At 40.4% G+C, this 13,243-nt stretch overlaps 1 protein-coding gene across 3 annotated transcripts; it reads left to right on the plus strand.

Moving 5' to 3' along the window:
* The first annotated feature begins 492 nt into the window (after positions 1 to 492).
* On the plus strand, positions 493 to 12,602 carry NIFK (nucleolar protein interacting with the FHA domain of MKI67). 3 transcript variants are annotated; one of them, XM_019667272.1, is made up of 7 exons: positions 493 to 673; positions 2,228 to 2,371; positions 7,227 to 7,335; positions 9,459 to 9,667; positions 10,864 to 10,929; positions 11,056 to 11,136; positions 11,610 to 12,602. In XM_019667272.1, exons 1-7 carry the CDS (start codon positions 569 to 571, stop codon positions 11,796 to 11,798), a joined length of 903 nt encoding a protein of 300 aa, XP_019522817.1. In that variant the 5' UTR covers positions 493 to 568; the 3' UTR covers positions 11,799 to 12,602. The 3 variants fall into 3 exon arrangements, with proteins under 3 accessions (XP_019522817.1, XP_019522818.1, XP_019522819.1); XM_019667273.1 differs by having other exon boundaries at positions 11,059 to 11,136; XM_019667274.1 differs by having other exon boundaries at positions 11,062 to 11,136.
* The last annotated feature ends 641 nt before the right edge of the window (positions 12,603 to 13,243 follow it).

Genomic DNA, 13,243 nt, shown 5'->3' on the forward strand with positions numbered 1-13,243 from the left:
GCTCAAATTCCACCTCTGCTCCCGGAGGCCCTCCATAGTCACCCAGTGTGCCTCTCCCACACGGGGCTCATACGTGTCTCAATAGCACCAATCCCACCCTTAAAGTTCCTTTACCCAGCCCTCCCTCCAGTCTGGAAGTTCCCTAAAGGGCAGCAGCACAGGGTTGCACAGTAAGGATTCACAAAACAAGTAAGTGAAAAAGGAAAAAGAATTAAAGAATGGTTAGCAAGACCTCAGGTCACGGGTATTGTTGTGGAGTTTATTTTTTAAAACCACCACCCCACCACCACCAACTCCCCTTGAAATTGGCTGGCCGCAAGGAGGCGTGAACAAGTTACTATCTGCGGTTTTAAGCAGGTGGCAGGTGCTAGACCGAGGTCCAGGGGCGCTCAGCCTGCAGGGGGCACCAGAGCTCGCCCCGTCCCGGCTCCGCCCCGCCCCCGTGCACGGTGTCCCGCCCCGCGTCGCGCTGCTTACGTCTCCCACCTCCACTTCCGCTTTGGAGGAGCTGTGGGCTTGGCATTTCCGGAGTATCCGCGTGGAGCTTTTCTGCGTGGAGCCTTTCGGCATGGCGGTTTTTGCAGGCCCCGCCAATCCGCTCCTGGCCCTGAACCCGCAGGAGGATGCCAAGTTTCAGAAAGAGGTGGCTCAGGTTCGCCAGCGCGCAACCAAGGTGAGCGGCTGCTACGGGCTGACTGCAAGGGGAGGCGGCAGGGAGTCGGGGGAGTCTCCGGGACCACGTGCAGTCTGTGCCAGTCCCTTCCCGGGCGCGCCTCGCCCTCCAGGGTCACCCCGACCTCCAGAGCTTGAAGGCCGAGACACCCCCGGGGGAGGTTTGTGTTGATCGGGAGATGATGGTTTTGGCCGTTGTTGGCCTTAGGGTCCTTCTATGGAGCTAAGGTGAATGACGCAAGAAGAAAAAAGAGAGCCGGCTTTTGGGGATGGCCCTTTCATACCGCAAATTAACCCCAGACTAGAGGTATCACACCTCCACTTTGCCCCCGAATTTAGGAGGTTTGCTGTGATGGTGATTTGGGGGTTCTTAAAACAGAATTTTTCAAGTTCCATTTGCTGAATAGGGCCCCTGACGTCAAGTTGTATTTGCTTTACTTTTAAACATGAAATACACTTAAGTTCTAGTTGCAGAAGGCAAGGGCATGGTAACTGAGATGCTGAAAGGTTAGCGTTGTGAAGGTTAACAGTTTGGAAATTGTTTGATTTGGGTGGGTGCGATTAAACGGTGTCTGTAGAGAATTTTAATGAGTTTGTTTGAACCAAACTGATGACAATTGCCCGAAAGCAAAATTTCTCAAAAACGGATTGAGAAAATGTGCCATTGAATGGCAGTTTTGCAGCTTATTTTATACGTCAGAATCAAAAGATGTAAGGCCGGCTACATGAAATGTATTGGTGGTAGAGTAAGGGGGCAGGAGAGAAGCAAAGCGGGGAAACCTCTGGGATTGGATAAAAAGTAAAATGGAGAGACACATACTTTTACATTTGTGGGTTCAGGATAGTTAATTAACATTTTACAGTACATAGAGATGGTATTTGGGGAACAATGAGGGGTTTTGTGGTCTTATGCTCTGGTGCAGTGGTGCCCTGAGGAGTCCTGAGAAAGGGGGTTATTCTGATATTCCAAAAGTATGTTATCTTAGATGCAAAAAGACAATGGGCAGGCTCACTTAAGGTAAAGATTGACCTTTGTCAAAGAAGCTACAGACCTAGGATGTGACTACCCACCATGACCCGCTTTTAGGAATTTGTATATTCAGACTATCCTATGTGGTTAATTTCAGTCTCTGAGTTTGTAGGGCCTGCCATGCTGGCCTTCCCTGAGTTTATCAGGTTTAGTATGTGGCCCGTTTTCCACCCACAACGGTGATCTGCATACAAAATGGAAGGGCACATTTATGTCGAGTTCTCCAGCCAGAAGATTTGAAATAATGTGTTAGAATATTTACTTTCTTAGCCATTGGCTCTACGTTATTGAGCGCTTACGTTGTGCTGGGTGTTGGGCTGAGAAGACAATCTGCTTGACCATTATCCTCATGGGAGATAGATAGATATTAAACAGCGAATTCTTTAGTGACTGCTCTTTTAAGTGGAAGCACAGGGCAGGTTCTTCATCTGTTGTCTTGGACTGAGAGCTAAGGGTTTTGCAAGTTTTGTTGCAATATGATTTTTTTTTTAAATTAAAGTATTTACTTCTTTTTTACGACTTCAGAAACAGAAGCAAGTAAAAGAAAAACTTACTCCTGGAGTAATCTATGTGGGCCACCTACCTCCAGCGCTTTACGAAACCCAGATCCGAGCATATTTCTCCCAGTTCGGTACTGTTACGAGATTCAGACTGTCCAGAAGTAAACGGGTAAGATTTTTGTATTGAAGTAAGTTGTTTTATTTTTCAAAATTACATCGTCCTTGACAGTTTAGAGAGCATGTTCACATGTTATTGCTTATCAGACTTAACACCAGAAAGGGGGAGGTGGGTAAGGTTTAGAACCTGAAAGAAAAACAAAATCAGTATTGCTGTAAATGTTTGTTTTACTATTAAAGAAAGTAATTCCTCCAGATCTTCAAATTAAATTGACAGTTTTGGTAAATGAATTCAGTTTATCCTTGGCTACTAAGTCAGGTGTACATGAACTTCAGTTTGAGGAGCAGGTTCTTACATCTTCTTGTATTAGCCTCCGGTGTAGGCATCTCTATAATAGCGAAGGTACGTGTAGTGAATAGTTAAGAATACAGACACTGGGACCAGACTACCTTGACTCTACAGGCTACTAGTTGTATGACCTTGGACAAATTATATAACTTCTCCGTGCTTTTGTTTTCTGATTTGTAAAATAGCACCAATCTCCTAGGAGTCTCTAATCAAAGATTAAAGAAGATAATGAATGCAAGCCTCTTAGAACAATACTTGCTACATAGTATGTGTATGTGTGTGTATATGTTATTGTTATGTCATTCTTATCTAATTTTATTTTATTTTATTTTATTTTTTAAAGATTTTTATTGGGGAATTGGGGGAAGGGGAACAGACAAGTTACTGTCATTTTGTTCTTCAGTCTAGTTGTGGAGGACGTTGCTTCACTGGCCCAAGTTGGCACCATCATATCGCTCATCTGCCGGCTTCTGGATGGCTGCTCATAGCGGCTGCTTGGCCGCTCACACTGGCTGCTGGCTACACACGGTAGCCCATGGCAACCCACTGCAGCAGAGGCTGCAGCCTTCCCCAGCTCCAGGTTGAGCTGTTGTTCAGCATCTTAGCTGTAGAGGGCAGTGTCACTGGCCCTCATATGTGGGATCTGAACCGGGGCCCTCTGGCATCCCAAGCCAGCTCTTAACCAACGCGCCACTCGGTCGGCCCCTTATCTCCTAATTTTAAAAGGTTTATGTGGTTTGTTTCAGTAATAGAGGAGTGACCTACTTTATTTCCTTCCTGCACACATACACTCTTGTTGGTTGTAACCGTGGAGACCTCTCATTGTTGGAATGTCTTTTTTTTTTTGAAAGTTCAAAGAAACTTTATTTCTCTGAATGTCTTTTTTCTTGATGCAGTTTTTGCACTTGAGTTATAACAGGTGAAAGTTAAATTTTATACTTGAGTTGGCATGTGAGGGAATAGAATATGCATCCGTCACTTGCCAGTTGTCATAAAACCACAGGCATTAAGTTTTGTCAAAGCAACATCTCAACATTAAAGGGGATTTTAAATTTAAAATTCCCTAGTATTTTTCTTTTCCTAAACAAAATAACATGTTTTCTCTGTTCCTCTATTTTTTTTTCCATTTGCCTATTTGTAATAGTTGCTTATTATGTGGGTAATTTACTTCAAATAGCCTGAAGTCTACAAGAGAATGATTTAATGACTATTTAGGTATCCACCATCTCCCTTTATCTGATGTCACCTGGATCTCACACTTGCTTCAGATCTTCGTTCTTTCAGAAATGGTTGTAGGTTGACTTGAGGTCCCTTTTGTAGCCTTTCCCAGGTCTCTGCACTTTCTCCCCATCCTAGGAAACTATTGTTCATGAATCCAGTGTTTTTTATTGCTATGTGTTTTGAAACCTTTACTATATATATCAATATACATTATATAATATTAGTTGTTTGAAATTTACATTAATTATATGTTCTGTCATCCTGTAACTTCATTCATTCATTCAATAGTCTGATTTGGGTTTTATGTGTGTAACTCGGGTCCATCGTTGTCTTTGCTGTGTTCCTTGGCTTGAATATACTCAAGTTTGTCTATCTACCTTCCTACTGAATATTAGGTTTTTACCATTTTTCACTTTTACAGGTGAAGCTGCTAGGAACAGTCTTTTTGTGCAGATGTAGGCAGCCACCTTCTCCAAAATCGTATTTTTCAGACTTTTGAACCCATAATAAGAAATAAGTTCTACAGCAGAAGCCAGCACACATACACATGCATGTAAACATAACTGAAGTAAAAGTCAACGTGAGACACTACTTAACCTTTCTATTCAATTTTTTTAAAATACCTTTCTGACCTAGTAAATTGATTTTATTGCCCTCTACAAGTCAAACTGAGTTTCAGAAATACTGCTTTGTAGCATACCCTCAGAATCACTTAGTATGGAATGGTCATGGTTTTGGTGTCTACCTTATTCTTAGTGAGGTTAAGTGTCATTCTGTGTTTATTAGCCTTTGGAATTCCCTCTTCTGTCAGTTGCCTGTTCATATCTTTTGCCATTTCTTATTGTCTTTTTTAAAAACATTTTTCTGCCATTTGTGAGATGTTATTTTGTAAATGGTTTTCCATATTACAACATAGTCATTGTTTCCCCACAGCTTTGTAGTTTGAAAATTTTGAAGTCTACAGAGAAATAGAAAGAATACTATAATGAACATCTCTACCCTTCACCTGGATTCACCCATTATTAACATCCTGACACGTTAGTTTCATGTCCCCATGGCTATAAAAACGTACATGCTTTTTTGTTTTGTTGAACTTCAAGAGAGTAGCAGTCATGATACTTTTAACACTAAATACTTTGTTTTAAATCTAGGAATCAGGACATTCTTCTACATAACCATAATATAATAGTCTAGTATGTACTGTCCATCTTCACATATTCCCAGTAGTCCCACAAATGTCTTTAGCTAATTTTTTCCCTACGCTTTCTGGGATCCAATGAAGGTTCATGCATTACATTTGGTTGGTATAGTTCTTCAGTCTATCCCAATAGTCTCTGTGCCCTTTTTTTGCTTAAGAATTTTTTTTTTTAAATTTTTTTGACGTCGGCTTTTTTGTTCAGGCCAGTAGTCTTTTATAGACAGCCTGCTCCTTGAGGAGATGCACTAACATTTTCTACTTACCGCATTGTTGCATAGTAAAGTTACCACCTTCCTCGGTTTTGATTATTTGTTTGGCATTTCTATCTTTATGAGATTACTAGGTAAAGGTTTGGATACTCATGTATATTTTGAATCACTTTTCAAAAGGTTTATATCAGTTTACAGTGTGGTACGTTAAGTTGGATTTCACAGTGTCTCTTCCACTCCACCCTTTTTCCCCTCCCTGTCAGAATTGGGATTGCAGAAAGTCAAATTTTTATCAAAATCCTCTCTTGCAGATCACTAAACTGAGACTCAGAGTTGTGTTGGACATGTCCAAGTTGCTAGTTAGTGGCACATCTGGTACTAGAAATGAGCCTCCTGGCTCCCACTCTGTTAAGCCATGAACCTTTTAAGTGACCTCTTATTTCCAGAGTCACATCGCCAGTTTTGGTCTATAACCAAAAATATGTAAGATTATGAAATATTTCTAGTAATTGTCATTAATACTTGGAACGGTAAAGGAGGAAAAAAAGATTTTTTTTCTACTGCACTACTACCCTAGCTGGGACCCTGTAAATTGGGCTGACAAAAGACAGATTAACAAGCAGACAGAAGTATGTTTGCACATGGGAGTACTCAGATATGAATAACTCAAAGGGTAGTTAGAACTTGGGCCTATATAGCTTCTTAGCAAAGGAACAGTACATTTTTAGAGAAGTGACAAGACAAAGGAAAGGGGCTTTGAGTTTCTAGGGCTGCAAATTGTGGGGAGACAAATGCATGGGAAACTAATGATAAAGTCTGGCTGGTAAAGTTTGTTATGTAGATTCCTTTAACTTTTGAGTTTCTGGCAGAAAGAAGAGGGAAGACACCTTTGTAAATGTATGTTCCTGCTTTTAGGCAAATAGTGGGAGGGCGGAGAGCATTTCTTGTAACTACTTTTCAATTGCGTTCAACTCAAAGTAATCCTTATGCCAAAGTAGCATGTTTGGGTATGGTATAGTCTGCCACCCTTCCGTAACATTTATTGAGTACTTGACAGACATCATGCGGTGCACTATGGATCACTTCATATCTTCATAGCAACCCTATGAGAGTGGTTATTTTATCCCCATTTTATAGAATTGAAAACTGAGGCTTAAACATTACTTAGCCAAGTATGTGTCAGAGCCAGGATCCAAACCTGGCCAGGGACTCCAGAACCCATACTCTTGTTAGTGAGATAGGTAAGAACATCCACTTTATGTTGTGGCATGGAAGTCCAGGAGCACAGGGTGGCATTTCAGAGAAATGTTGGCACTGTTCCTTTGCCCCCAGCTAGATGACCAGCCACCGGTAAACATGACAGTGAATGCATTATTTTATTGATTAGCTTGGAGATGTTGAGGGATTAATTTCTCTTCGGTTCTTGTATATAAAATGGGAATTATATGACGTGCATTCCTTGTGAAGCATGTTACTATATCCTGGGTATTATTAATACATGAACAATATGACTACCAATGAGATCGATGATGAGTAAAAGGACTGTAGGGCCCTACCAGATTTCCTTATATGATGGGGTGTTGCTGGCTCTTGAATAAATTCCAACTATAGTAATGTATTGGGTCGTCGGGAAAGTCATGACACATTTTTGCATTGAAAAACAGAGAAAAATGTCATGACTTTCCCAACAACCCAATGTTTATCACATGTAATCAAAATCCCAAGAATACCTCAAAACCAGTAGCATGCTCAGCCTATCTTGGATCTTTTCTTTTCCCATAACAGTCCCCACATTATGTGAGTTGAAGTTGGAATTAAACGTTACTCGATAATGAGGCTAGTGTACATTTAAATTAATGGCATTTTTGGAGTTCGTGATGCATTAAAGTTTACATGTTCTTGTTTTTTGTGGTGGATTTTTTAATTGCAGACTGGAAATAGCAGAGGCTATGCCTTCGTGGAGTTTGAATCTGAAGATGTTGCCAAGATAGTTGCTGAAACAATGAACAACTACCTTTTTGGGGAAAGACTTTTGAAGTGTAAGTGCTCTTACGTTAGGGTTGCCTGGGTGCCTGCTGCTGAAGGACAGATTGCTTAGCTGCTTGGACATCCCACTCATGCTGGGATACATCTCTCAAGGAATGGTGCAAAGATTCCAGTGCATTTTCCAAACAGATTCTAATTAGAATAAATCTTCCAGATTGAGAGCTGGTTTTATGCTGAGATGGAATTGGGACAAGTTACTTTAGGAGTACTCAGGAAGAGCAGCTAACCCACCTTTACTGGATGTGGAAGGCTTGCCTGAGGAAGTGTCATTTAGACTGGAATCTGAGGATGAAGTACAAGTGAGCCAGGTTTAGGGGAAGGGAGTAAAGATTGAGATCCTGGCTGAGGATCCAGCAAATGCAAAACCAGGGGTGGCTAACAGTATTTGCCTCTGAGGGAATGTGAGGAAAATAGCAAGAGATGAGAGGAGATCAGGTTATTGAAGGGCTTATAAATCTGGGAGGTTAGAATATATATCCTGAGGACAGTGAGAAACCATTAAAGGTTCTAGATAGGATAACATTAAAGGTAAGGAATCAGATTTCAAAGTCGGTCTGAATGACTGGCTATAGCTCTTCCGCAAGAGCGGCCATAAGGAGTAGAGGAATGACAACACCAGATTAGAAGTTCATCCTACAGAAAGTAGAGCTGTTGACTTTGCATCCCTGTGCCCTTGGGAGTCAGAGTTAAGTTTCTGGCCTCCCTGTGCTCATAGTGGAGTGTGACCAGCCCAGCTGCCTAAGTCACACACACCTGTTCGAGCAGCGATGAGGCTGCCCAAGTAGCTTCCCTGTATCCCTTCCTGTTGCTGTGAGAGAACCCCAGTAGCCTCCCTGAGGTCATGGGTTCACTCACATGTTAGTTAAAAATGGCTCTTGCCAGGAGGAAATGGGCTGAGTGGGTGATCCAAAAGGGGACAGGGCTACACGTGTAGGATCAATGCTGTGTTGTATCTGACTTTTGAAAGGGAGCACAGAAGGGTTCTGAATTCTGATATGAGTGAAATGAGCCACTTTTTTTTATTTGTTTAGTTTTGTTTTTAGTGAAAGTAGTTTATTTTGGAGGTGATCCCAGGAAATACTTGTAGGGAGTGGAGAAGTGAGACAGGGGAAGGAAGTCAATAAAGGGTGTTAATAAGCAAGGTATTATTTAGGCAACTGGGCTCCATCCTTCTGGGTAACATTGGGAGACAGAATTATCCCAACTCACAGGCAAGGGAACTGGAGTATCTACCAACTCCCAGTCCATTAGTGGTTGAGGGTTAATTCCAGGGTTTTTGGCTTGCCTTTCATAGGGTCCCAGTGTGCTTCCATAGCCATAAAGGGGCCCTGAAGCAGAGAGATGCAGATAAGCAGTAAGCTGCCTTAGCCCAGAGGATCTGAGGTGGAAAGTGAGAGCTTCTGCTACAGCAGGTCACAATCTAAGGATCCTTTTAGCTTCAGGAACCTCAGAGACTTGATGCCACCAAGTCTTTCTTTTATACTACTGGTCATATTCACTTACGTATTCCTAGCTCCTGGAACAGCTCTTGGCATACAGTAAGTAGGTGATGAATAAATGGTTGTTGACTGTATGACTTCCTTCTGGGTACCTGCTTCATTCTTCAGGCTTTTACACGTAAATGGGAGATACATCATCTTGATTATGATATGGGGAATGACACAGGGTAAATTCTAAAGTTAACCTTAAAATCCTTGCCCTGGCCAGCCGGGTGGCTCAGTTGGCTAGAGCGCGAGCTCTGAGCAACAGGATTGCCAATTCAATTCCCACATGGGCCAGTGAGCTGCGCCCGAGCTGAGCTGCCGGTGGGCAGCCGATGGCTCAGCTGGTGAGAGCGCATGCTCTTAACAACAAGGTTGCCAGTTCGACTTCTGCATGGGATAGTGGGCTGCAGCCACCCCCTACCCCTCCGCAACTAGAGTGAAAGTGGCGACTGGACTTGGAGCTGAGCTTGCGCCCTCCACAATTAAGATTGAAGGACAACAACTTGACTTGGAACTGATGGGTCCTGGAAAAACACAATGTTCCCCTTCCCCAATTCCCCAATAAAATCTTCAAAAAAAAAAAAAAATCCCCACCCTCCCACTTGGTTGAAAACTTTTTTCTTTTTCAATAGGTCATACTATACCACCTGAGAAAGTACATGAGGAACTTTTTAGAGAGTGGCATGCTCCGTTTAAGCCATCATATCCAGCAGTGAAGCGGTATAATCAGAACCGGACACTTCTTCAAAGGCTACGGATGGAGGAGCGATTTAAAAAGAAAGAAAAATTACTCAGAAAGAGATTAGCTAAGAAAGGAATTGATTATGATTTTCCTTCATTGGTAAATAATTTCTTCATGAAATATTTTTCTGTTTTTTCTTGGGGTCGCCTTTGTGCCTCACTAGCAGTAACATGTTTATGATTTTATATATAAAGTATCTAGCTCATTGCTTATCACTAGGGTTTGACTAAATTTCTGAAGCATTGCATTGTAGGTTCTTCTTAAAGTTCGTCAGAGCAGATCTAATTAATTCCATTATATAGAAGAGGAAACCAGAAAGAGATTAGCTGATTTGCAAAATTTTCATGGTCTGTTTTTTAATTAAAGTTTAACCAAAAACCATAATGCTCGTAGATTGCTATTAAAGGTATTACCAGAATTAAATGATGTTTGGTTCATTATATGCTGTCAGTAAACATTGAGACTATAAATTGACAATCCTTTTTATGCCATTCTAGTTAAAATTTTGTTGTGTTCTTTTAAATTGGAAGTGTTCTTAAAGTGTATATCAGATTTAACCAGTAGGTATCATCTCTGAATTAAATGAACAGGGGTTGAATTGTAGCAAGCCTACTTACATGAAAATGAGTTAGCACAGATTTGCATCCAGTTCTTACATCCTTGCTTGTTGAACCTTTCCTCCCACTTTCACGGTAAGGAAAGATGTATCTTTTACTACAAAACAAGAATGTAGGTCAGCAGGGTGTGGCTAGTAGAGGTGAAGATCTTATTTCTTTTCTTGACTAAATCTTGAGGTTGTTTTGGGGTCTTCCATAGACCTGGTCAGCTTATTTCCAAAAAGCTAATTTGTTGGTAAGAAATACCACCTATTCCCAAGCTTATTGGGTCTTTTAACTTTATCCACAAACAAGAAGACTAAGTTTCCTCCTTTGGCCCATCTCCGGGTTGTTAATTCTTTGCCCAAACATAGTCTTTAACAGTGTATGTCAAAATGACATCACAGTCCTTGGGCCCTGGTACTTCTACGAACCATTTAGGAGCTAAACCAGTATTCTGTGGGCCAGCTCCAGGTTTCGGCCTCATTTCAACCTCTGCAGCTTCTGCCCATTCCTCAGCCCCCTCTTCTAATTTTGACGTTTACTTAAGATCACTATACTTGTGGAGTTTGCTTTTTAAATGGAAATGCTCTGTTATTTGGGGAGGATTTGCTGATAATATGTATAAGGATCTAATGGTGAGTTAAAAAATGTAAACATGTGAGACTGCCAGTGTATAACTTCTTATGTTTACTTAAGATTTTACATAAAGAGGAAAAAAGCAATGCATCAAATACTGATCTTCGGAAATCTACAAAGAGCCAGGTAAAATTTTTCTTTATCCTATTACATGCCAGATATCAGGGAGAGATAAATGGGAAAATATATTCAAGACTACTATAACTGATATGTATACAGATTGATGAAGTCTCTTAAAATTTATTTATTAAGAAGAAGAAGAAAAAGATGACGAGGAAGAAGAAGAAGGTTTCAGTAGCTCCTAACACTCCTGAGACGACTGTGGATAGCCAGGTAAAATGTCTTCAGTATTCTGGGAATAAGGTATTAGAATTCAAAAGTGGAAAAGCAGTTTCTGCTACTGTCACTTTGTTAAAATTTCAAATTAAATCTTGTGACTAGTAGGTACAGTAATCTTACTAGCAAAAGTTATCATTGTGAGTTTATTGGAGTTTTTACCTCTTAAGCAAAGTGAGTCAGTAAGGAGAAACAAGGCCACTATTTTTATTAATATAAGATGAGAGTTTTCTGCCTCATACCTTATAATGGAGCATATTATGTTTCAATTAATTGTCACTTTTCTTACTAAGTTTGTTAGGCACCTAATATGCTCTTTATTAAATGCAGTTATATCACCGAAAGATGGAAACGGGACAAAATAACATGACACAACTGGTAAAAATAGAGGGGAGGTGTGGGGGTAGTCATTCCTCATAACTTCCCACATTTATAATTATATATAATCTTTTTTTACTTGTTGAATCCAGGGCCCCACACCAGTTTGTACACCAACATTTTTGGAGAAAAGAAAATCTGAAGTGGCTGAAATGAAAGATGATGATAAAGATAATGAAATAGTTTTCAAACAGCCCTTATCTGGCATAAAAGAAGAAACAGAAGAGACTGAAACACCTACACGTTCAAGGAAAAAAAGACGAAGAAAAAGTAGTCAGTGATTCTGAATGTATTGCATATAATACTTCTGGAAAATGTGATTTTAATATGAGGGCTATTTTTGTTTTTTGTTTTGTCGGTATTTAACCAGATACGATGGAATGCAACTGTTGACAAGATTATCAGAAGAAACACTGTTCATGTCAGTAAGGAGAGCAGCCAGTGATTTTGGCTTGCCCCTCGCTGAGTCCATACCAGCTTGCAGTAGCCAGGCTTACCTCACTTTCTCCCAGTCTCTTCTATAATAGTTTCCTTTATAGATGTCATAGCTGTCTTTAGTTACTCTGCCTGGATAGAAGGGTCACCATTAACTGCAGGTTTAAGTACTAAACCGCAGCCTTTGCTGTTACCATCAAATAAAGAAAAGAAAATCTTGCTTGACCATTTACAAGGCTGTGTTAGGCTGTGCCCATTTAACCCATAAGGCTACTTGAGACTTCAACAGCAGAAAGTTGAAACCAGAAGTTAAATGGAGAATGAGAAGGCAGTTTAAATATTAATACAGATTCATTTATGTGTATATGATCATTTTACTTACGTTAAATTAGTTTTCAGTAGGCTAGCATGGGTTAATAACTACCATTTTGTATCAGTGTCATCAGTGTGAAATTGTATTTCATGATTCAAACTGACCAGCAAATAAATGTTTTCTACAATTTATTTGTATGCAAGTGGGACTCAAATGTCTTGAAGTAAAATGGTAGGTTTTCACTTTCTCAACTATTTTTAAGTTCCTGATGCCCTAGAAATCTGCTTTTATTATTAGCTAATCCAGATTCATTAAAAACTTGACACCATTTTTTTCATACAGTATTTGTTAATTCTTTAATATGGCACTGGGCTGGATATTTTGATAATGCAAGACAGAATTGGCCTCAAGTGTCTACAAAGAGCATATTTTACCTCTAGAATAGTACCTGATAAATAGAATGTGTTCAATGTGTTATTTGTTGAATAATAACTGCCTCCCTTTTTGAACCATTTCTCAACTTTGTGAATCTGGATGTCCCTCTGGTTTCCCCTCTGAGAAAACATCAGATAAGCTTATCAGTGCAGTCTGCCATGTTTTGTCTCCCCAAGGGTCATATACATATATATACATGTATATATAGCAAAGATATGCTGAATATTTCCCCTTCCTAGCCTATCACCCACCCACCCCACTTAGGCATGGAGCCATTCATCCATCACTGAATGTGTAAGGTATTTTTTAATGTACTGTGGAGCTGGGAAGCGGTCATCCCATCTTTAGCGTATAGCTGTGGATATTTTTTATAAGATATATAGAGTTGAAGTTGTGATTATGAAGAATATTTTCCTGTGGACTAGATTTGTGTCTTCAGAAAATTCATCAGGGTGGTGTGGGTTTGATTTTCGGATCTGTAGGGAAAAAATCAGGCTGGCATTGAGTGGAAGCCTGCTCAACCAATAACATGTTTGCAGTAAT

Source organism: Hipposideros armiger, unplaced genomic scaffold (genome assembly GCF_001890085.2).
Source record: "Hipposideros armiger isolate ML-2016 unplaced genomic scaffold, ASM189008v1 scaffold_491, whole genome shotgun sequence".
Lineage (NCBI taxonomy): Eukaryota > Metazoa > Chordata > Mammalia > Chiroptera > Hipposideridae > Hipposideros > Hipposideros armiger.